The sequence below is a fragment of the Camelus bactrianus genome, chromosome 6, assembly GCF_048773025.1.
Source record: "Camelus bactrianus isolate YW-2024 breed Bactrian camel chromosome 6, ASM4877302v1, whole genome shotgun sequence".
Lineage (NCBI taxonomy): Eukaryota > Metazoa > Chordata > Mammalia > Artiodactyla > Camelidae > Camelus > Camelus bactrianus.
This window is the reverse complement of record NC_133544.1, coordinates 28,853,649-28,878,554: the sequence shown is the minus strand read 5'-3', so window position 1 is coordinate 28,878,554 and position 24,906 is coordinate 28,853,649. Positions and strand designations below refer to the sequence as shown.

Genomic DNA, 24,906 nt, shown 5'->3' with positions numbered 1-24,906 from the left:
CTTTTTATTTGTAGTTTCGTCGAATTTAGTGAAAGGCAAACCCAGTGGGTACCTGTTTTACTGGCAGTAAAAGGAAATTGGGCAGCAGTTATTTAAAAGGAGCTCAAGTTGTTTAAATTTAAAATTTAGGGGTACATGTATATTTTAAAAGTATATAAGACTTGGAGATTTGGGTTGAACTGTTTTTGATGAAAATGACATGGAAGATATTTTCCTTTCTTATTTTAAACCTTCCCCTTGGCTGTTTGTTTCCTAAATTTAGTAGTTGAGAAGAAATAAGCAAATCCAGCTGGAAAAAAATGGATGCAAGTCAGGCAGGTTTCAAAGTTTAATCTAAGTGATGCACTGAAAATAAAAGCCTCCAAGATGAGAAATAATTCTTCCCATTTTATAGAGCAGAGTCATCATTTCAGCTTAAACAATTTCAGATGTGATTGACCTTATTGGATGTGGAAGTGCTGGATTTGGCACTTCCAGAAAAGACAGACTGGGTAGGAGGTGGCCACCTAAACATCACCAAGAACTCTCAGCGAGAGGCTGTGGGACTGTGGGAGGCTCATCAGGCTGGCACTCAGCAGCCATCTTCCCAGCCCTTGTTCCTCGCCATGGCAACTGAAGGGTCTCTTAAACTGTGGTCCAGATGGAACTTCCCCAACCAAAGCCTGACCACAGCCCTGCCTGCTGGGGAAAGCTGGAAATGCCTCATCCAGCTCTCAGCTTAAGTTGCCGGAGACCCCAGCCTGAAAATCCTGGAATGGATGGCTTCCACCTACGCTGTGTCATTGCCATTGGTGGCTCAGTTGTTGGTTTTTGCTTTTGATTTTTCTTTCTTACTTTTGGAGAGTGATTTTCTTTTCATTGAAAGGACCAAAGGACTGATTTCTGAACTTTTGGTTATTAGAGAAGAACAGGCAACTCAGATTAGTTCAAGAGGGAAAAAAATGCAGATAGGTAGGTAGTAGGGAGGTAAGTAGATAGATAGATAGAGATAGGAAAAACCCAAAGTGAATTTGGATTAGATATGATTAGCTCCAGGGACCTCAAACAATATCATTAGAGCTCTTTCTTTCCATCTCTTGGCTTTGAGTCTTTCTTCTTGGTTTCATTCTCCAGACAAGATTTCTCCATGTGATAGGAAAGAAGATTCTCACCTCCCAAACTTAGCAGTGCTGATGAGAAGAGCTCATCTTATGGAAGTCTCAGGATGGGTTCTGATTGGCCCAGATTGAGTTGCATGACCATTCCTGAACCAGTCCCCTGTGTCTAGGGTGCAGTGATAAGATCTGCTTAGCCAGGGTCTTGTGTGGTGGGATGGGAGGACAGTGATTAACAGCCCTGCCAGGAGCATGTGAGTGAGGAGACCCCCTAAGACAAGAAAAAGCTACCCTATCACCTCCTTGGTCCACCTCAGTTCTGTGTTAGCCAAGTGTTTTGGGGGGAGGGGAAAAGGGATGCTTGCAGTCATGACAGCTCATCACTCATGTGCTCATTAGCCATTGCTTTTGAGTCCTGTTGGGCACTGTTCTGGGCTTTGGGATCCAGCATTAAACAAAACAGACAATCCCTGCCCTGGTGAAGCTTATATTCTTGTGGGAAGAAGCAGTCAAAAAGATAACATAAATAAGCAAATGACACATAGAACATCAGATGGTGCTGAGTGCTGGAGGGAAAGATTAAAGCGGGCAGGAGGGCAGGGAAGGTGAGGGTGGGGCTGAGGCCACAGTTTTACAGATGGTGGTTGGGGAAGCCTCACAGAAGCGGTGTGGTGTGAGCAGAGCCCTGTAGGATGTGAAGGAGGGAACCCTGGAGACATTTGGGAGAAGAGCTTTCCAGAAAGAAGGCAGAAGGGGCAAAGGCGCTAAGGGGAAAGGTGCTGGCAGGCTCAAGGAACATAAGGAGGACACCATGACTGGAGCAGAGCCAGGGAGGGGGAACAGTAGGAGCTGAGTCCAGTGAGGTGACAGGGCATCCGCTCAGAGAGTCTCCTGGTCCCCTGTGAGCTTGTCCCCTGAGAGGGAGCGAAAGCCACTGAAGGTCATGTGTTGTGTCTGATTTATTTGCTGTGGTTCTCTCCCCAGCTGATGATAAGTAAGCTGAAAGCAGAGACACTATCTAGGTATCCATTCGTTCATCCATTCCCTCATTCATTCATTCCTTTATTCAGTAAACATCCACTCAGTACCTACTATGTGCAGATGCTGGGAGCTCAAAGATGAGAGGCTCACCATCTGGTGGAAAAGAAGGAGCAGGAAAGCACAGGTGTCAGTGCCACATGTATACGAATTCCACAAACAGCCCCAAGTGCCCTCACCTCCTCCAGAAAGGGCAGCAGTTCAAGTCCCATCTGGTGGCTCCAACTGGCTCCCAGCCCAGGATCTTGGGTCTCTCAGGCTGATCCAGATATAGCTCTTCATGGTCCCGCAGCCTAGAGCCAAAGGATGCATTTACCCCTCGCCGATATGCTTAGTAAGCAGTATGGCTAGGGGAACAGGGTGGCATAACACACTTCCCCTTTGTGAGGGGAGAAGGGAGGCAGCCTTTGCCGGTCACCAGTGTACGGTGGCTGCGCCATCACCGGAATCCTGCCTAGCTGGGAGTGGGGTGGATGAGGTTCCGTGGCCAGTTCTGGTGCTCCCTGTGATCTATGGTCGAGGGTGAGGGTTTCTTCATGATCCTCTTTGGCCTGGCCTGGTGTGGGATGAGGGAGTAAAGAGGGTTGATCTAGATTCCCAGATTTCCTAAAAGTATGGGCCATACTTTTGTTTATTTCTGTCCTCCTGACTTCCTGTACAGTGTCTGTGCAAACTCAACTTTCAGTACATATTTGTTGATTTAACACTAGTAGTCTGTGCATCGGATACCCAGGGCAGGGTTTGAATCAGGCTGTGCAGCAAGGAGGAGGGCCCCAGGGGTGACCCCTGGACTTGTTACTTGGAGGACCAGGCGGCTGGGACTGCCCATCTCTGCAGCAGGCAACCCAGGAGAAGCAGCTACTTTGGGGATCAATGAAGAATTCGTTTTGAGGCGTTGAGTTAGAGGTAGCCGTGGGACACTCAAAGGCTCAGAAGTGTCAGGATGAAAGACCAGGGCCAAAGGGCAAGGAGAGTTCAAGAGCTGGAGGGAAGTGAGCCATGGTGTGGGCGTGTGAACTGGTTAGATACCGAGTGGAAGAGGTCTGGGCGGTGACTGGGGGGAGGCCAGGGAGGGGCTGGAGAGAGAGGAAGTGAGAGCCTGCAGAGGTCACATCCCGCCCTTCCTCAGTATCCAGGGCCAGCTGATGTTTCAGCACCAAACCCCAGGGATGCTGGGTCAACATGAAAGCAGAGCTGAGACCTCAGGAAAGAGCAGGGCCTGGTGTTCCCCTGGCGCCCTCCTCCACAAGGTGTGTCACAGGTGAAGGGTCGAACCTCGGAGGAGGGTTGGACCATCAGAGGGTAAGGGTCTGAGGGACAGAGCAGCAGGTGCTTCCTAACAGCCTCTTCGAGGATGTCTAGCTCAGTTCTGAGGCCCTGAGAGGAACTTTGCTAGAGATGCTCTTCCAGGACATTCTCTGTAGCCCCAAGGAAGCTCTGAATGAGGTGCAGGAAGAATGTAGCCTGGAGATGGGGACAGTGTCAGAAGCATTCTTTCCACTTCCTGGCACAGCAGCAGGAATGAAATAGTGTATGAATGCTGAATGAAAGGGTGTATGAATGAATGAGTGAGTAGACTCAAGCATCCGTAAACAGAGGATGAATCAGGTGATCCTTGGAACTTGCAGAAGGGTGTTCCAGAGCCCAGTAGATGGGTGGCTCTCAATCAATGTTTATTGGGCAATGGGTGGGTGTGTTATGAGGGCTCAGAGGTTTCCTGAGCCCACAGAGCGGCCTTAAGTCCTAAATAAATAAACATGATTATTTCCCTCAGTTGACTTGCGGGATATTCGGTGGCATATTCTTTGGGAGTTTCTGCAACTTTTCTCTTATTTTAGCTCCTCCAACGTCAGCTGGAGGCTGCATTCCATTTCCCTGACCCCAGGCCGGGAGGCAGACGGGGGGGCAGAGTTAGCAACCATTCTTTTCCCCGGTGGGAAGGACACAAAGGCTCTCTCATTCTCACTCTCACAGTTGGACAGCTTGGGTCCTTCTAGCAATCCAGGGTTCAAGCCAGAACATTCTCCCTCCCCTCCCCCCTCCCTCCTTCCTTCCCTCCTTCTGTCTTTCCTGAAATGGATTTCGAGTCCATGGGGGCTCTTCCCGATCTGTCCAGCCCCGGGCATGGCACCAACTCGGAATATCACAGCATGGCCACCGCAGCCGTTGTCACCATCCGGAGCGTCTGTGTGTGGCACGAGGCTGGGCCCAGCAGACACGGGGAAATCTCCCCCAATGGCTCTGACCTCAGGGAGCTCAGGACTGGCTCCTGGGAGGTGGGAATACTACAGAGAGGCAGCCCTTAAGGAGATAAGTACTCCCTGGAGCCTTCGCATTCCTGTCCTTGAGGTTGGGAGCTAGGCTCTCAGGGGAGCGTGGAGGCCTTGGGCTGCTGGTGGATGTTCTCCAGGACCACCCAACCCAGCGGTCTCCTCTCCACAGGTCCAGCTGCCTTCCTGGGATGGTCCCTCTAGAGACTAGGCCCGGGGCAGGGTCCTCCTGCAGGGGTCCTGTGCATGGGCAGCTCTAGCCCACCCTCCATGGGCCCACAGCTCCAGCCGGGCTGCTGGTCAGGCGGACGGGGTGGAGGCGGGATGTACTCACAGTTGATGTTATTTCCAGGCTCTCTGGGGAACATCGGGCTGGCAGTGCGGTTCAAATAATGAGATGTCAGGATCCATCTATCCCTCCATTCATCTCAGATGTGTCCTTCCCCAGTGTCTTTCATAGACGGGACTTTGGGAGTGCAGCGCAGGGTGTGGCCAAGAGGAGGGAGGCTGGGCCACTGCATCTGTCATCCATCACTCCCCAGCACTTAGCACTGGGAGCCCAGTAGGCCTGACAGAGGCTATTTCAGCAGTAAGTGCGAGGCCCTGAGAAGATACATCACTGTCCGTGCATTTGCAGCTTTGGAATTAGCCTGTGAAGGCCCGCTTATCCTCCAAGGTGGTTCTCTGTGCAGCAGCTTGTCCAAACCCTGGGTGTGTCAGTGATGGGGTGCCTCGTACATGCCTAGCCCAGTGTCAAGCCAAGTTCATCCCTAGGAGACTGCCAGTCTATGGGTTGCTTAGTGACCTCCAGGCTGGTTGGGGGTCCCTTCAGGACATCTTGTCTTGGGTGTCACCTTCTCCATAGCCAGCAAAGAACATGGGTTAAGAGTATGGGCTTCAGAGTTAGAACAATCAGTTTGAATCCAGAAACCTGGGACTTACTAGCTCTGACCATGAGCTTTTCTATTAATAGGCTTTTTTTTTAATCTTTTTTTTCCTTTGAGGGAAGGTAATTCAGGTTTTTATTTATTTGTTTATTTATTTATTTAGATGGAGGTACTGGGGATTGAACCCAGGAGCTCATGCCTGCTAGGCCTGCACTCTACTGCTGAGCTATATCCTCCCCCACAATAGGCTTTATTTTTTTAAGAGCAGTTTTAGGTCCACAGAATTGAGAGGGAAGTACAGAGAATTCCCGCATGCTCCGTGCCCCCATACAGTACCCAATGCGGGTACTGTCTTGAGCCTCAGTTTCCTCATCTGTACAATGGGGGAAGTAATGTCTCCTGCTCAAAGGCACACATGAGGTAATGCAATTGGCTTCCGCCTGGGAGTACGTCTTACCACACATTGGCTACTTTGTCTTCTTGCCTGTGACCCCTCTGATGCTGACCTTTGTCTCAGGTGACAGGAACGCCCTCGAGAGGCTTTGATGAGAAGGCATACCTGGCAGCCAAGCAGCTGAAGCCGGGAGAGGACCCCTACAGGCAGCACGCCTTCAATCAGCTGGAGAGCGACAAGCTGAGCCCCGACCGGCCCATCCGGGACACCCGCCATTACAGGTGGGGCCTCCATCGTGTCGGTGGAGAAGGAGAGGTGGAGGGAAGGACCAACACCAGATGGCTTTCCTTTCAGTCACATGGATTTAAAAAATGAGGAAGATTTCCTCAGACTCAGTCTACTTACTGAGACATTCAAACCCTTACCATCAGTTGTTTCCTGACTCCTCTTTATTTCATGGACCTCCTGAGGACCTGAGAAGTCCAAGGAGACGTCCCAGTGGGGCCAGAGAGGGCCCTCAGTACCTCAGTCTGGAGTCCCAGCAAGAGTGACCAGCCAGGGGACCACAGGGAGGGACAACGGGGGTGAGCCTGGCATTCTTGGTGCCCAGCTGGTGGTGCCTGAGTTGAAGAGGGCCCAGCCCGGCCTGTGCTGTGCAGGAGGTGCCCCACTGGCCTCCTTTCTTTCCTCTCTTCCTGCCCCCGCTTCCTCAGCGACTCCCAGAAATCCTTCTCAGTCTTGCTCTTTGCTCGTCTGGTGTGGTAGGCGGGAGGTGCCCTAGACTGGGGTCAAGGACGCCTCCCATGTTAATCCCAGTGCAGACAACGTTCAGTGTGAGTGACTGATCTTGGGCAAGCCATCGGCCCCAGTCCCTGGTTCAGGCCCTTGTACAGCCCTGTCTGAATGATCTGAGTGTCCACCTTCGATCTCTCCTCTTCCCGCCTCACCTGTGTGAACAGTCTAAGCTCCTTTCCTGAAGGGCAAGCCGCCTCCGTCCCCTCCGTAAGTGGAGAATGGACATTGCTATCCAGACTCCCTCCTTCACAGGCACTAGAAGGCGGGGTTCAGAAACAGAGACCTGGGGCTTAGAGGTCAGTGCTCGGGGGCGGGGCGCCCAGGTGACTGCTTCTCCCAGCACTCCCACCTCAGCAGGCCACGTCCACTCCCGTCCCCAAATCCACAAGCCTCTGAGACGACAGGCACTTAGGACACCTGGCTTCCTAGGGGCAGTGGTGAATTTCCCTGCCCCTCCCACTCCCCCACATCCTCTCTCAAGGAGAATTATTTTAAGGCCTCTCAGGACTTCTCCCATAGGGGTCCCAGGTTGGTGGAACTCCTGCCTGTCTGACCCGAGCAGGCTGCTCCGCCGGGCAGGAGCAGGCCTGGGAAGCTGCTGTCAGTGGAATGAATGCCGTAATGAAAAAATAGTCACTGCTGGAATAGTTGGAGAGCAATTGTAATAAAGAAGATTGCCATGAAAACCAGCTCTGCAGCTGCCTTCCCTCCGACCCTAGGAGCACGAATAAACGCATTCACAGAAGCATTTGCAGAAAACAACAGGGATGGAGGCTGGCAGGATGGATCATTTTAATTCGCTTTCCTGAGGATGGGGAAGCCAATAGGCCCAAAATGTGGTATCTGGAGAAGGCAGAGCACACAGCTGCTGCTGGGGGAGGGAGTGGGCAGCCGGAACTGCCTCTGGGGTCTCCTCAGAGACTTCAGCTTCCCCTCAGGCATCCCAGGGCCGGTGGGAGGAGTGAGCCTGCTCGCCTGCCTGGTATCACCAGCCTGGCTGTTAGTGCCAGCAGCAAGACAGAGGAATTCATAGCAACAGGATGGGATGATTCCTCTCCAGATCCTGCCAGGTGTCGTGAGCCAGAAGAGAAGGAAGAAGCAACAGGATGTCAGAGACAAAAGAGAGGCTGTGTTCCCTCTTCTCCCCTCTGCCATTTTGTCTCTTGGCTGCTCCATTGGGCAGGGAGTTCTATCTGTTTGTCCGGGGCTGGATCCTGGGGTGGGTGTAGTGCCTGCACACGGTAGGAGCCCTCCTAAACACTTTGGTGCCTGTGGGGTTCATGCTCTAGGTCTTTGGTAAAGAGGACCCAGACCTGGGAAGATCCCCCCAACCTAGACTTCCCTCCCAGGGCTCCAGGCTGGGCGGCCGAGTGGGATGAAGCGTGGGCATGGAGGGGCAGGAGGCAGCAGGCTGGACAGAGAGAGGACTCCAGCCTGCCCTGAGGATGCTCCCACAGCTGCTTTCTGACGTCTCTGCTCTCTTCTTAGCTGCCCTTCCGTGTCCTACTCCTCGGACCTGCCGGCCACCAGCGTCATCATCACCTTCCACAATGAGGCCCGCTCTACACTCCTGCGCACAGTGAAGAGGTAAGCCCCACCCTGGAACCCTCATCTCAGGGGTGCTGCTCCCCTGGGGATCCACGGGGTCCTGGTAGGGGAGGACGCTGAGATAGGGTGCTGTGGCTGGATGGCGTGAAGACCAGTGGGCACTGGGGAGTCCTGACTTTCAGAGAAGCTGGGGCTGGCGAATCAGGGACAGGGAGACACGAGAAGATCAGCTGTTAGCGTGATGCACAAACACAAGGTCAGATCCCCAGGATGAGGGCAGGAGTCAGGAGCCAGAGGGAGGCAGGGATGGACATGAAGCCTCAGGCAGATGGATGCTGGCCCTATAGGAAACTGTCAGTGACTCAGAGAGAAGTGCCCCTTCTGTCCTCCTAAGTTTGGCCTTGGGTCAAGTTTGACTTCTACTCCCCCCCACCCCGTTTCTTTAATGAACTTTTAGATAAGAGTAGGATTCAGAGTGGAGTACCTAGTGGTATTCCAGGGATTAAGAAGCTAAGATTTCCTTCGCCAGGGAGTGAAGGAAGAGGAGGGATGGAAGAGTCGGGTGGTGGGTGGGTCAGGGGAGCTTTCTGAGAACACTCCTCCTGACCTATCAGGCCAGAGGAGCCTTGCTAGCCTTCCAGGAAGGCAGCTCTGGGGCCAGCAGGGGTTGCCCTCAGGCAAGCTTGTTAAGCCCAGGCAGCTACAAGCCCTGTCTCAAAAGCTAAACTAGGGCAGTCCCCACCCTTCATCGGGGGTGGGTCACAAGTGCCTGAAGGTCCAGGCAGCAGGGTCAGTGGGTTCTTGGAGGAGCCTGAGGAACACACTACTTCTCAGCCACTGGCCAGGGCCTAGAAGGTTAGCTAGCCAGTGTGCTGGCCCCCAAGCTGGGCAGTGGGGGAGCCGGTGGCGGGGAGAGGGAAGTGGAAGGTGGCCCCTAAACCCAGGGTCCTCTGTCCTGTCACTGCTTTAGTGTCCTGAATCGAACTCCTGCCAGCCTAATCCAGGAGATCATCCTAGTGGATGACTTCAGTTCAGATCGTAAGTATCTACTTTTTTTTTGCACCCCTCCACACCCCCAGAATGCTGAGGCAGGCACTCTTGAGGTTGTCCTGGCCATCACAGGCTGACCTCTGCTCCCTGCCAGGATCTTCAGTCTTTTCTAGATGCCCTCCCTGGCTCTGCTCCCTGGTGCTAAAGGAGTGGTGTTGCTTTGATGAGACACCAGTGAGATGACATTAAAAAAAAAAATTAAACAGCAGCAGCATCCTTCATAATTACAGCTGCCATTTGCTGAGAATTGTCGCCACAATCTAGCTCCGCGGGTGTTGGACTGGTGACCGGCTGGTGCTCTCTCGCGCCCCCTGGGGGTAATGCCACAAGTACAGGCATCTCTCAGTCTGGAAGTGGGGGCAGGGCAATCCTTTAGCCAGCAGAGATGACCATGCTCCCCGCTTCCCTTCCCCAGCCCTTTCCCTGGACCTGGTATGGGACAGCTCCTGGGCAGTCCTGGTAGCAGTCAAACCACATATGGTCTGATGTCCATGTCTGAATGAGCTTGCTTTTCTTTCTCTCTACCTTCAGCTGAAGACTGTTTGCTCCTGACCAGGATTCCCAAGGTCAAGTGCCTGCGCAATGACCGGCGGGAAGGTAAGTTGGACCCTGGGTTTCACCACAGACCCATTTTGGTCTAGACTTCTGCACCTCCTCACTCCCTTTTGGCATCATGTCCTACCAAGCCAGTGTGGCCCTGCTGCATGCCTGGTGGCCAGGACCAAGGTCTGTGGAAAGACTGCTGTCCCAGGTCAGCCCTTACCACAGCATGGCTGTAAGCAAGCAGCTCTACTTCTGGCTGCCTTAGATGTCTCTTCTGAAAATGGGAATAATAATAGTACCCTTTCTGCCCTGCATGGTTATTGTAAGGATTAAATGCTTTGAGAAAATCACAGGGCAGCATAAAGCAGCTGTAACCTCACTTTCAATCAAGAGGTGTTTTGGAGTATTGACGACAGCATAGGACTGTGCACGGCACTCTAGGGGGCCACAAAAGGTATAAAACGTGGCCCCTGCCCTTGGAGAGCTTATTACAAAGCCAGGGCTGGTTATAGTCATGTGGGGGTAGAATGGAGATGGAGGAGAGGGAGCCGAAGGAGAGGGGAGTGGTGGGGAGGGGTCTGGATTGGGTGAGGGGGTTGTGAGACAGGGGAATGGCGTGCAGGGGAGGGCATTGCTGGTCCGGGGACTCCGCAAGCAAAGGCATCAGTGAGGCCTGGGTACCTGTAATACTAACAGCCCCTTCCTGCGTTTCCTGCATGTTCATCCTGTAGCATTCGCTTTGCCTAAATTTGCACGTCATCATAACAGCCCATTATCCCATTTTGCAGATAAAGAAACTGGGATTTAAGAAGGTTCAGTAATTTGCCTGGGGTGATGAATAGAGGGCCCAGGATTCCAGCCAGAGGAGGGGGCCCACCCAGAGCCCAACATCTTAGCCTCCGCCTACTTAATCTCCTTTCCCGGTGGGGAATGGGGCTTGATCAGCACAGGGAATGAGTGGGGTGAGGATAGATGACAGAGGGCCTTGGAGGCCAGAGAAAGGTATTTCAACGTGATAGAGCAGAGAATAGGGAGCCACAGAAGGTGAGAAAGAGAGAGAGAAAAAAAGATGTGATGAGTGTATTTAAGAAAGACCAGTCAAGCCAAGGGGACCTTCAAATTGGAATAGAAGAGGCCAGAGAGAGCTCTCTCCCAAGCACCGGGTGCCTTTAGGTTTGAGAATATGCTGTTCCCTGGGGCTAACAACACAGTTGTAAATTTATGATTAGGTGCTTTATAGTTCCCTGTGGAGCAGAAGGATGGGACAGATGGACTTTTGCACAGATGGATGGATAGTCAGGTGGGTAGAGGCACTGTGCCAGGCAGAGATGTGGCCAGTGAAATCTCTCCAAGAAGCAACTTGTATTCCGTGCTCTTAGGGTCAGGTTGTTCCCACAGCTCCCAGGGTACCAGGGGCTGCTCTGTCAGGGGCAGGACCAGCTGGGCCTCCTCTCTTCTGACCAGGCAAGTCCCCAGCCCTGACCAGGGAGCTGCCGAAAGCGAGGTCATTTTTTGACAGTGGGTGAGCCCTCAGCGTGACTGTGGGGAACGGGGTGGCAGCAGAGTAGAATCTAGCACATGCCGGCCTCCTGGGCACTAGGCATTGTCCCCAGCAGGCAGAGAGTATTCTCTCTAAATCTTCTACGTACGAAAACCAAGGCTCAGAGAGGTTAAATAATATGCTGAGGTGAGTGAAGGGGCTGGTATACTAACTCCAACCTGTCTTAGCCTAGAAGATTCTCTCATGTCACGTAGGATGGTGCAGCTGGATGGGACCTCCCTGAGGTTCCTAAGTGATGGAGGGGAAAGGTTTTGGTTTCTGGTTCTCCTGTGGTACCAATGTACCCTTCACTGCAACTCATGTTCACTAAACTCTTGACTGTTCATCAGTGTGTCCCCAAAGCCTAGGGTCTGGCACATGGAGGGCACTCAGAGAGTAGTGGTTAATGGATGGATGAAAGAAAGCAAAAGAGAGAAGGAAGAAATAACAAATACAAAATCAAGTAAAATCATAATAGCTCAGAGGAAACTTCAGCCCTCCGGGGTGGAGAGCCCCGAGATTTTAGGGGTACGGCTGAGCAAATTGGCTCAGTCCCAGCACCAACCCCTGACCACTCTCACTGCAGGGCTGATCCGGTCCCGAGTTCGCGGGGCAGATGTGGCCGCAGCTGCCGTCCTCACCTTTCTGGACAGCCACTGCGAAGTGAACACCGAGTGGCTGCAGCCGATGCTGCAGCGGGTGAAGGAGGTGAGTCTGTCTGTCCCTGGGGGAGCTCTGTCCCTCAGGTTGGGCCTGCTCTGTTCTTGGCATGAGAGGGTATGAACGGTCTCTGGAGTTGGCCAGGCAGATCAGGAAGCCTAAATGGCCTGCTCCCTCCTGAGTGTCTTCACCTCGTTGAACTTTCTCATCTGAAAATGGGGATAATTGTCAGATTTGTCCCACCAGGTTGTGGTGAGAATTAAATTGGCTGAAAACCTGAGCCATAAAACTCCAACTCTGAATGGGTGTTGTTTTCCCCCTGGGGGAGGCAGGGTCCTATGATGGGGGGTGGGGGTAGGTCAGGCTGGGAAACCTGGGAAGGAGGGAGGAGAGGGTGGTGTTCTCAAGGAGAGATGAGAGCAGGGGGGCCCTACCAGATGCCTGGTGTTCTCTAAAATGGGGAGGATTTGGACACATGGAGCAAGGGATGAGGTGATTACAACTCAACCGTAAAAAGACAAGTTACCTAGTTTAAAAATGGGCAAAGGATTTCAACAGACATTTCTTCAAGGAAGATAGACAAAAGGTCAACATGCACATGAAAAGATGCTCAGCATTAATGCAAATCGAAACACAGTGGGATACCACCTGGTACCTACTCAGATGGCTATAATCAAAAGGAGGGGCAGTAGCAAGCTCTGGTGAAGATATGAATAAAGAGTTTTTATACATTGCTCGTAGGAATGTTAAGTGGTGCAGCCACTTTGGAAGACAGTCTGGCAACTCCTCAAAAGTTTAACATGAAATTACCATATGACCCAGCAATTCCACTGCTAGGTATATATCCAGGAGAAATGAAAACATAACCCAAACAAGAATTTATACACGAGAGTTCAGATAGAGCAGCATTATTCAGAATATCCAACACATGGAAACAATCAAATGTCTGTCAGCTGATGAAAGGGTAAATAAAATGTGGTCTATCCACATAACGGAATACCATTCAGCCATAAAAAGGAATGAAGTACTGATACATGCTACAATATGGATAAACTTCGAAAACCTCATGCTAAGTGAAAGAAGACAGTCACAAAAGGCCACTTATTGTATGAGTCCATTTATCTGAGATGTCCAGAATAAACAAATCCATAGAAATACAAAGTAGATTAGTGGTTGCCAGGGGCTGGAGGGAGGATGGAGTGGCGTGTGACTGCTGATGGGTACGGGGTTTCTTATTGAGGTGATGAAAATGTTCTGGAATTAGATAGTGGTACTGGTGGCACAGCCTTGTGAATATACTACAAACCACTGAATTGTACCCTTTAAAATGGTGAATTTTATGGTATATCAATTATATCTAATAAAACTGTTACAAAAATGTGAATTATATCTCATACCAAAAAGTCTATAAAAAGGATAAGGCGAGGCCCCCACAGAGCACTGTGAGAAACCATGGATGGTCTCCCCTGATCTGCCACATCCCACATTTTTGTTGTCCTGAGACGGGGTGTGAACTGAGGAACAAAGCTGGATTCCAAGTTGCCAACAAGAGGATTTTGATGGTCAGCACCAACTGAGGAGAGAGAAAAGGCTCTGTCCCGTGTCCCTCCATGGAGGGAGAGAGAAGAGAGGACTGATGGAGTGCATTGAAGTTTTGCTTGTGGTATTTGATATAATCATGACCCCCTGCCTCAAAAAAAAAAAAAAAAAAAAAAACCACCTTTAGTAAAATCAGCTTTACCCACCAATGTTTGGAGGTAGGTTTGTGTCTGAGAGGTTATGGAGTGTAAGTCTGACCTTGAAATGGATGAAGTGTGAGAAGAGTGACACCCAGGTAACACAGGGACTGCAGGGTCCCTGCCCTCAAGCTGCTGGTGTTCCAGTTGGGAAGACTCAACCCAAACAAGTACAAAGGTGGACGAAAATTCATAAAACAACAGCTCAGACCAGCAACAGAAGAGCTACCTCAGGCAATGCATGATTCATGTCCACTGTAATTATGAGAGCAACTTTAAAAAGGAAGAAAGCCTCAGCCTGCAGCAATCAGGGAGGGCTTCAGTGAGGAGGTGAGATCCCCAGCAGGGCTCAATATGATGTGAGAGGAAGAGGCTAGGAGAGCACCGTGCCCATGAGACCCAGGTGGGACCTTTCAGGAGCCTGGATGTGGTGATGCAAGACAGCTCCCTGGAGCCCGCAGCATGTCTTACGGGAAATGCTGAGTGCCCCATGCCTTGGAGAGAATTTCTTCCCAGGATAGGCAGTGGGGCCTTTGTTCCCAGAGTCCCTGGCCTCACACCATCTCGTGTGTCCTCTCCTAGGACCACACCCGTGTGGTGAGCCCCATCATTGATGTCATCAGTCTGGATAATTTCGCTTATCTTGCTGCATCTGCTGACCTTCGAGGAGGTGGGTCCAGGTCCCAGGGGAGGGGCTCTAGACCTGAAAGGAGTCAGGCAAGGCCAGACAAAAGCCTTGGCTCGGTGTTCTTCTTCCCAGCTGTGCCAGAATGTCTCACATCCCCCTTACCTACAGAAAAAGGGATTGTCTATAGCCCTGGTATTAGGGACAAAGTATCAGAGCTGGCAGCTGCAGGCTCCTAGCACAGTCAGGAGCAGAGCCAAGCTAATCTCTTATCATTCCCTCCCCCCAAACTTTGACATATCCTTCTCAAACACGGCCAGCCCAGGGACCATGGCCACAAGTCCTGGCAGAGGAACATGATATAAAAACTGTCTTGCAGGTTGGGGAGGGAGCCCTCAACTTTGCATGGATTTCTAACATGTACACCTGGAAATAGTCTAGACCTGGCTGAATATAGTAGCTGTTAGCTGCATTTGGCTATTGAGCTCTTGAAATGTGACCAGTCTGAATTGAGATGTGCTGTAAGATAAAATACATGCCAGGGTTTGAAGGCCTCATATGAAAGGATGTAAAATATCTCATGGTAATTTTTTAATATTGATTACATGTTGAAATGATGATATTTTGGATATGTTGCATTAGAAATATATTATTCAAATTAATTTCATATGTTCTTTTTGATATGGCTGCCAGAAAAATTTTAATTGCATATGTGACTTTTATTTCTGGCTTGCTTTGTATTTCTTTTGGACAGCTGTGGTCTAGACTTCAGAATACAGTAGAAAACAGCCACACTTGCCTATTTAAGTGTAAATTAAAATTAAATAAAATTCAAAATTGTGTTCCTAAAGTGCACTAGCCACATTTCAAATGCTCAATAACCATTTGTGGCTAGGGTCTACCATTTGGGACAGTGTCTACTATATTGGACATTTTGGAAAGTGCAGACATTTCCATCATTGCCGAATGGACAGGCTGCTCTAGAGAATATGTTGCTGGGATGGACGGAGTGGATTTCCTATTCGGGGCCCAGACTTCCAATAAAAAACACAGGCATTTGTTAGATCTTGAGGTTGAATGGGATTCTGAAGGGAGCCAGGCCTTTCTCTTTTGGGAAATCACATCAGGACCTTTGCACTTGCTATTCCCCCACCTGGAATCCCCTTTCCCCACACATCTGCATGGTTCAGTCCCTCATTCAGGTCTCTACTTAAATGTCACCTTGCCAGAGAGCCTTTCCTGACTACCCTTACTAAAATAACATGGGCATGCCTCCTTTCTTTTCTTTTTTAGCACATTTTACCCTCGACTGATGTGTTATCTATTTATTGATTTATCTTTGTAGTCTCTATCTTACTCAGTAGGTTAAAACCCTCTGAGGACAGGGTCTCATTCTGAATGAAGGAATGACTGCACAAATAGGCCAGGGTCCTCTGCAAGCTGGGCTCTGATCAAGGAAGACTCTGAGGGGTGGTGGAGCAGCAGCGCCCGAGCCCTGTCCTCACCCCATTCTGTTCCTTAGGATTCGACTGGAGCCTGCATTTCAAGTGGGAGCAGATTCCTCTTGAGCAGAAGATTGCCCGGACAGACCCCACCAAGCCCATTAGGTTAGAGTGGCTGTGGGCTCTGGAGAGAACCCTTCTTTCTCTGAGTCAGGGGCCCTGGAGGCTGCTGGGTGGCCGTTCCAGTTTCTGGGGCTCCTGGGGGTGCACAATCTAAGTGCTGACTCTGTTCTGGGCCCTGGGGAGAAAGAGGCCAGAGACCAGCTCCAGTGACTCTGCAAGTGGGGAGATTCCAGGGCAAATGGCCTGGGTCCTGGGGCCGTCCAGAGGGGTCCAGCTTCTCCAGCTCACGTGTTACCTCTTTCCTCTCCTTGCTCCCAGGACACCTGTCATAGCTGGAGGAATCTTCGTGATTGACAAGTCCTGGTTTAACCATTTGGGAAAGTATGATGCCCAGATGGACATCTGGGGAGGAGAGAATTTTGGTAAGTTGGGAAATAGCCATAATAATAATAATAATAATAATAATAATAATAATAATAATAATAATAATAATAATAATAATAATAATAAGAAGTAACCCAGATTGATTACTTTCTACATGTGAGGACCTGTTCTAAGGACTTTACACACATTAACTTGTTACATTCTCACAATAACTCTCTGAAGTAAGTGCTATTATAGCTCCATTTTCCTGGTAAAGAAACGGAGGCACAGAGAAGTCAAGTAATTTGCCCAGAGCCACACAGCTAGTCAACAAAGAGATTAGGTGGTCAGGGGGAGCCTGTGACCACATGGTTAGATGGGCATGGGGGAGCGGGGAGAACACAGACTGTAACAGAGACCATAGCTTAACCACATGACTGCTTCTTTACCAGAAAAGCTGGGGGTAGGGGTGTGCAGTAGAGGATAGGGGTTAAATGTAAGCAATGGGGTCAAATCCTGGCCCTACTGCTGTTTGGCCCTGGGCAAGTGAAACCTTCCCTGAGCCTCAGTTTCCCTGAGAGGCTGTTATGAGTACTAAGGAAGATGAGAGGTTAAGATGCTCATGACCATTATCATTACTTATGAACTGGAGGAACCCTTTAGCCCCAGAAGGAAAGGGAAGAGCCAGGGAACACCCCAGGGTCGCTGATGAGGTTCAGGTGAGATAAAGGGTGGCTACAGATGGAACACCTGATGTGGGTCATCTAAGGGGAGTTTGCCACACTGGGCTCTGTGGGCCAGTTACAAGGAACCACAAGGCACAGGGTAGTGCTGGGCTGGGCTGGGGACTGCTGGGAGGCGTAGCAACCCCTAGGTCTGGAAGGCGGGGTGGGGGCACTCCCTTACAGGAGCTGTGCTCTCGGGGCCAGGGTGGGGGGGCCCTGCAGCCAGCCTACCGCAGCCAGTGGAAGATGTCAGGGGGATAAACACCCACCCTCACTCTCCCCCGCAACCTGCTGGCGGAACCCATCTGCACACAGGAAGGAAGCCCCGTGGTGCAGCCACACAGGCAGCATCCCAGATGAGGAGTGGGATGAAGGTGGACAGAGAGCAATCCCCCAGCTCTCAAGGAATCAGGACAGGTACCTTGAGGCCAATAAAACACAAAGGCCTGTTCCAGCTCTGGCAGCGGACCCAGTCAGTCCTTTGCAGGGCCCTTGCCACTGCTCTTTTTCATCCTGACTAGGTTTCTCTTGAGGTAAATAGGGCTGGTGGTTTTTCACCCATCTGACAAGTGGGCGCCGCTTTCCAGGTCTCAGTCAGGAAACTCCACGTCTGACAGGTGCAGGTCTCACCTTTACCAGAGCCACTTAGGTGTTGTGAGGTGTGATCCAAGTCAGAGTCTGTGTTTCTGGGACGTAAGGACCAGGTTTATCTTCCCTCCCTGATTGGGACACAGATGGGCAGATGGGCTCCGACTCAGAACCAACCAGAGTGGAAACAGTGTGGGATTTTCTCCCTTTTGTAATTTACTCTTGGAAACCGTTTCCAGGCAGGCATTTGGAGGAGTAAATTCTGGGAACTGGGGTGCAGTGACCCTTCCATCCCGACCTCCTTTCATGTATTTTGGGCCTATGTGACCTCTTTTGTGTCCTGAGTCTCAGCCTGAAGGGAGCTTTGGCAAAGCTGGTTTCCTGTACAGACTCAGACGGCTGGGAAACCGATGGTCTCTCCTGCTTCCAGAGGCCTTTTTCTTTTTCCCTTCTTTTTTTTTTTTTTTTTTTTTGATTCTTTTTAGGCTGGGGCCTGATGGAGAAACAAATGAATGATCAAATAGCTAACTTCAAACTCTGCCTGAGGCCAGGGCTCAGTGGTGGGGGAACTTGAAAGGTGAACCGCACAGTGGGCCTAGGGAAGGTTTTGTTTCTTCGAAGAAATTCAAAGAAATTCCTAGGCTAGTCGGGCTGCTCAGACGTTCAGCTGCTGGGACCAGTTTTGAGCCAGGAGACTCCCGCCGCTGGTGGATTTGGGCCTTTCATTTTATCCCTTTGTTGAAGGAAGAGAGATGCCCAGACCAAATCATTCCTGTGTCCCCCGAGAGAGCCAAACTCGGGAACCCAGAGGCCACCTTGAGTGGGGGTGGCAAACGTGAAAACTTTGGGATTCACGTTAGGGACAGTTTTAAAATGTAGTCAGATCATTTCACTGCAAGGGCTCCCACATCACTGAGAGCAAAACCTGGTCCTTACTCCATCTGCCCTCCCCCCACAAGCACACACCATCAGCTCTGCCCTCAGCTCCTGCTGCTCCTCCCCCCACCCCGCCTCGCTCCACTCCTGCCCACTACGTTCTTACCTCTAGACCTTTGCCTTGCTCCGCAAACGCGCTTCCCTGAGAGCTATGTGACTCTTCCTCACCTCATTTTCAGTCTCAGCTCAAATGGCTAGCCCCCATTCATGAGAACTTCCCTCATCAGCCTCATTGAAATTGTGCCCTGCCCCCAACTCCACTCACCTTCCTTCATCTCCTACCTGCTCCATCCTCTCCGTTGTGCTTATTACCATTGGCTGGAGGGCCTACATGCTATGCATTTTCTTGCCTGCTTGTTTTTTTGTTTCTTATTTTACTGAGTTCCTGTCTCCCCCTACTAGGGTGTCAGGGATTCTAGAACAGTGTCTGACATATAATAAGTAGGTCTTCAATAAAAATTTGCTGAATTAACTAAAGAATCTGATTCCAACAAGTGCTACCGGCTGGACAGTGTGGGAACTCTACATTGTAATTCTGCAACTGAGTGTGCAGGTGGCTTTGGAGAGGTTACTTAACATCTTTGAGCTTCATGGTCCTTATTAAAAACACGGGGATAATAACACCAGTGTCGCGTGATTGCTGTGAGAATTAGACAGCAGCTATAAAGAGTGCAGAGTGAAGGGCGCATTAAGTGGATGACGGTTACTGCCATTGTTGATAATAATGACGATAAGTAATAATAACAGCATGGACGATGTAGGCTGAGTGGGATAAAGTGACCCAACTGGCTTAACAGAGTTAGTCTGGCGGAAATGGAACCCGAACGCAGGTCTTCCATACCCGGTTCTGAATCTCACTTGCTGAACCAGCTGCCGAGCTCTGCCCAGGAGACAGGGCAGAAGCCTGGCAGTTTGCAGGCAGACCTAGGGAAGCCCATGAACAGAGCCAACCCTGGGTGTCAGTCCAGATGTGCTGAACGTCCAGCCCTGGTCCCGGGACCACACTGGGGAGTCGCCTGGGGCACACAGGCTGGCCAGGAGGTGGCTGTTAGTCCTGCCGCCTCTGCTCCCCACTCTGATAATCACTGGGAGGGTCCTGACCAGCTGTGCCCGGTGAGAGCCCCCGGGCCTGGCTAGGGACCACAAGAGTCCTTACAGCCAACTGAAGAGTGGGAAAAGGGACCAAGGCTGGAACTCATGAAAGAATGTTCTTTCCTTTTTTAAAAAAATCAAAAACAAACAAACAAACAAAAAGAAGGACTATGTATTTTCTGGGGCAGGAGGGAGGTGTTTTAATGTCACAAGATGTCCAACTATAGGGTTAAAATGAAAGAAAGTAGGAAATCAGAAGAGATTTTGTGAGGTTCAGCCAGCTGTCAAGGTGAGTCTTTGCCAGAAGTGACAGAGTGGGCAACTTGTGACATCCTCTTCTGGGAGGCAGAATGGCTGCTGCTCCCATCTCCCGACAATACTAGGCCCATAGGCATCTGTAAAAGCTCGTTCAGCATCACTAACACCATCAAAAGGAAGCGTGTCTCAAGAGGGCCAGTGGTAGCCTGTGAATGGAGACCACCGGGGCCAAGAGCGAGGTCTGGGCCAGCCTGGAAGACACCAGCTGAGCAACCTTCAGATTGATTGGTGTTAGTTTTCCAGCCTTCCCTGACTGACAAGCAGATGTGTTCTTCTTTAGCTCATGTCTGGTTAGGACTTTCTAGACAGAGGCTGGAAATGGTTGATGCTCCCGTTTGATTCAGTTTTCCTTCTACTCATGGTCTTGGTGTCCCTGCAAAGTTTTCCCCACTGCTCTCCCAGAGCTCGGATGTGGGGAGTGTGTGTGGTATCTGTGCAGAGGGTATGGAGGGTGGGTGTGTATGTGTTGTCTGTGTGAAGGGGTTGTGTGGTGTGTGTGGGGGGGATGTGTGTGCACATGCATGGAGGGAGCAGTCAGGAACATGTGCAGGGAGTGGGTGCACCCCATGTAAACAGGCCCAGGAGCTCCGACCCCAGCATGTGCCTCCAAGGAGACACCAAAGGCAAGGGAAGCCAGCTCCTTCCCACCTTCACTCAGTGGGGACCTGCCCAGGGGCTCTTCCCCATCCTGACGGCCTCCATCTCCTGCAGAGCTCTCCTTCAGGGTGTGGATGTGCGGAGGGAGCTTGGAGATCGTGCCCTGCAGCCGTGTGGGCCACGTCTTCAGGAAACGGCACCCCTACAACTTCCCTGAGGGCAATGCCCTCACCTACATCAGGTAGGTCACAGTGAAAAGAGCACCCTACTAGGAGCTAGGGCACCTAGACCCCCGTGTTGTCAGTTACTTGTGTGACTTTGGGCAGTTTCCCCACCTCTTTGGGCCTCAGTTTCCCTATTTCCCCCTCCCATTTTGGGCTCCAGGTACTTTCAGAGGATGAGGTTGGGAGTGTCTCCACCAGGCCTCTTTTGTCTTAACTGTCTTTGAAAACAGGCCAAATGACCAACTGGGAGCTGTCCTCTACTCACTGGGTCCCAAGCACTGGCCATGGACACCATGTCCCGACCCTGACTTGGTCAGCATCTGCTCACACGTGTCCCCAGACACAGCATGCACTTGACCTTCAAGGAGAGGGGGCAGGGTCCTGGAAGACCACCCCCATCACCCGCTCTCCTGGTGGTGGCAGCAAGGGGAGGGTGGGAGGAGTGTCATGAGGATGAGTCTCCCTTGGCCACGGTAGCTCCCCAAGTCCAGCTCATCCAATGACCTTTTTGTTTTGCTTCCCTCATCCTATTTTTATTGTTTTTGTAATTATAAAAATAATACATGTTCACTGTAAAAATTCAAAATGTATGGATGCACATTATGTATACATATCCGTACATATATTCTACATTACTGTTCTTACTCTTTATATCATAGAGAAAAAAGTAAAGGTCTCTTTTACCCAGTCTTACTTCTATCCCACTTATCTCTCCAAAGTAACTGTTAATAGGTTTCTGGCCCTTCATTTCAGGCCTTTTAATTAATTTTCATATATGTACAGTTGCTGTATAGAGAACATGAGCTTGTGTTTTTATGTAAATGGGGTTGTGCTGTGTGTTTTTTCGGCAGCATGCTTTTCTGCCACTCAGCACCAACTTGCAGGCATCCTTCTGTGTCAGTGCGTACTAACCATGATGTTCTTTTTTGAGGCTGCCTAGTACTCCAGCATGTGGGAATAGTCCATTGTTCTTCTACTGAATGAAGGACATTTAGGTTGTCGCCAGTGTTTTATTACACAGATGTACATGTCCCTTTTACCCACAAGCTGGTAGTCCCAGAGAATAGATTCCTTGAACTGGAGTGTCAAAGAGTATCTATACCTACAGAGGTGGAAACTGACAGATTGTCCTCCAGAAAGACTGCACTCATTGGTACCACCCCAGTCAATATTGTTTTGCATACACTCCCAAGAGTCTCATTGCCCTGTGCTGCACAAAGCTGCTCTTGATCCCAGCCCTAACTCTGTCACTGCCCTGGTGACCTTATTTTGCTCCTTCTTCTCCATTTAGGAACACCAAGCGCACTGCAGAGGTGTGGATGGATGAATACAAGCAGTATTACTATGAAGCCCGGCCCTCAGCCATCGGGAAGGCCTTTGGCAGGTGGGCCCCTCCACCAGACCCCTTTGCCTCTTTGCAAAATATGAAATGTGTATGCCAAGGAAGCAATCTGGGTCCCCTTAGTCACTGAGCCCCACGCCGCTGGGCCCTTCGGGGCCTGGAAGGTATACAAAGCAGGGACGGGGCCCTGGTCCTTGAGAAGGATGCAACCTCATGGGGAGAAATAACCAGAGAGAGCTCGCTTATGAAAGCATTGCCCATCCACAAGCTGCCTGCAGGACGAACATCTGTGGGAGTACTTAAGGGCCGGCTGTCTGCAGAAAACACTGGGAGTTTTGGCTCTCCTTCTTGCTGTTCAAAATCAGATGGTGATCTGTTAGCCTGTTTTCCTGTTCTGGACTCTTATGACTACAGCCTGTAAGCATTTTCAAAAATGCAGATTGGTTGTGAAGTCAATTTAGTGGGTCGTGACCAATATTTTTTAAAAAAATGACTGAGAACTAGAACAGAAAATTACACTTGATTGCAGTTTAAAGGCGAGTATTGTTTTGTGAAGCTCTTATTTCAGTTACACGCGTGCGTGTGTATGGAGACGTACAGGCCTGTGAGTATACTCGGCCACAGGGTCAGATGTATTTATTTCTTACTTAATGATGTGGTCAGAAATGTTTTGAAAACATTAGTGAACATCAATGAATCTCCCTCTATTTACTTATATCTATCCCTTAAAAAAAAAAGTTATGTCATGATTTCTTTTAGTAGGGAAGTACATTTGCCTGTGCTGAGCATTTATGTTCCCTTAATTCATTTGATTCTCACAAAAACCTTCCAAGGTAGGTGATCATGTCCCCACTTTACTGAGAACAAACTGGCTTAGAGAGGTGGTGAGGGCATCTGTCAGCGGCCATTATGGTCAGTGTTGCTAAGGAAGATGTCCATGGAGACATCACATTGTTCTTACTTGCCAAATTTTTGGAAGGATGTTTAAAGCGTGGTTTCATTGTTAGATTGTTTCTGCTCAACTGGAGCGCAGGAAAGGAAACTTCTAGTTCATTGAGGCTCTGCTCTCTCTGTGAACATAAGGATGGGGTGGTGGTGTGCTACCTGAGGTCTCAGGGAGGGAGAAGCTGAGAGCAAAATGCATGGTCCCTGTGGGTTGGGCTGATCTTGAAAGATGGGCAGGAATTTGAGGAGAGAAATGAGGAAGGCCAGGAGCCCTGGGATGAGCTTGCAGGTCAGAAAGTGAATTTAGGCTGCTGGCTGAGGCTGGAGGGCAGACAGACTTGGACGGCTCCTGGCCATGGCCCACATCGGGTAAGTGGAAGGAGGGGGCCCGCCTCCTGGGGCCTGGGAAGGGGCCGCTGGCCTCGGGGGGCTTTCTCCCCACATCTCGCTGAGCCTTGCCTCCCCCTACAGCGTGGCCACGCGGATTGAGCAAAGGAAGAAGATGAACTGCAAGTCCTTCCGCTGGTACCTAGATAATGTGTACCCAGAGCTCACGTGAGTGCAGTCTTCAGATCGTGCATCTGGCCTGGGTACCCAGGGGCTGGCAGCTTGGGGCCCCTTCACCCTGATCACTCCCCATCCCAGAAAGTCCAGCTCTTTCTAGCTGTCAGTGTTTGTCTTCATGTGAAGGCTCTGGAGGACCCAGGATGTTACCAGGAGTTAAAAAGGAGGTGCAGTAGGAACCAAATTTTAACAGACTGGGTCTTAGAGCTAGAAACAGGCATCACCCCCTGAGGAAAACAACAATACATGATGCAGTGAAGGCCGCAGAAACATTCAGCCCCTTTGGCTCTCTTCTCTCCCTTCTGGGAGTTTATCCTAAGGAAATAGGGCAACCAAAGCAAAAAAAAAAAAAAAACCTGTTGACAAATAGATGTCCACTGTAGCCTTCCCTGCTGCAATGAAAAAAACTGAGAAACAACTAACAATAGGGACTAGGTTTAGTGAATCATGATGGATCGATCTAAACAAGTATTATGCATCCATTAATATTATAATCATAAACTGTGAGAGAAAACAGGGGGAAGTGTTTGCTCCAGCAAATGAGGAAGCAACACACAAATGGTGTGTGTGTAAGGGCTCCAGCACGGTGGGTAGTAAGCTGTAAAGACTGGGGTGGGGCCGAGTTGATTCTTTTTTCTTATTTGAAAATCCTTTTCAGCGTCCTGGCTACACCTGCACCTTTCCTCACCTCCGGGTCTTGACTCAACCATCCCGAACTCTGCATTTGCAGACCGCCCCTTCCCAGCATCCCCTACTTATTTTCCTCCATCACCCTTATCATCACCTAGCACACACATAGCCACTTAATTCTGTTGTCATCTCTTCACATTTGACAGTAAGGTCCATGAGGGTAGAGGTGTTTATCTGTTTTGTTCACTTCTTTATCTCCAGCCCCTAGAACGGTGCCTGTCACAAAACGGGCACTCAATAAATTTTTTCTCCTTTTTAATTTCTTTTTTTTGCTTTGGTAATAAATAAAACATTTATTTATTTTAACTATTTATTTATGTATTTATTTTACAATATCATATTTTAATGGAAGTATATTTGATGTACAATATAGTATGTTACAGGTATACAATATAGTGATTCACAATTTTTAAATGTTATACTCCGTGTATAGTTATTATAAAATATTGCTGTATTCCCCATGTTGTACAATACACCCTTGTAGCTTATTCTATGCCTGATAGTTTGTACCTCTTAATCCTCCACCTCCATCTTGCCCCTTTCCCTTCCCACTAGTAACCACTAGTTCCTTCTCTACATCTGTGAGTCTGTTTCTTGTCTATTATATTCACTAGTTTGTTGTATTTTTTTAGATTCCACATGTAAGTGATATCTTACAGTATTTGTCTTTCTCTGTCTGACTTATTTCACTTAGCATAATGTCCTCCAAGTCCATCCATGCTGTACACCAGAAACTAACACAACATTTTAAATAAACTGTACTTCAATTAAAAAGCA

The 24,906-nt window shown here is 49.9% G+C and overlaps 1 protein-coding gene across 1 annotated transcript in view; it reads left to right on the top strand.

The window, feature by feature from the left end:
- The window catches only part of GALNT16 (polypeptide N-acetylgalactosaminyltransferase 16), an 81,229-nt gene that overhangs the window by 43,313 nt on the left and 13,010 nt on the right, over nucleotides 1-24,906 (top strand). Inside the window, exons 2-12 of the mRNA XM_074365335.1 lie at nucleotides 5,807-5,964; nucleotides 7,967-8,065; nucleotides 8,997-9,064; nucleotides 9,608-9,673; nucleotides 11,746-11,867; nucleotides 14,138-14,225; nucleotides 15,703-15,787; nucleotides 16,064-16,167; nucleotides 20,479-20,605; nucleotides 21,880-21,972; nucleotides 23,347-23,430. Of these exons, the coding sequence (XP_074221436.1) occupies nucleotides 5,807-5,964; nucleotides 7,967-8,065; nucleotides 8,997-9,064; nucleotides 9,608-9,673; nucleotides 11,746-11,867; nucleotides 14,138-14,225; nucleotides 15,703-15,787; nucleotides 16,064-16,167; nucleotides 20,479-20,605; nucleotides 21,880-21,972; nucleotides 23,347-23,430 (1,094 nt within the window). The remainder of the gene's footprint in view (nucleotides 1-5,806; nucleotides 5,965-7,966; nucleotides 8,066-8,996; nucleotides 9,065-9,607; nucleotides 9,674-11,745; nucleotides 11,868-14,137; nucleotides 14,226-15,702; nucleotides 15,788-16,063; nucleotides 16,168-20,478; nucleotides 20,606-21,879; nucleotides 21,973-23,346; nucleotides 23,431-24,906) is intronic.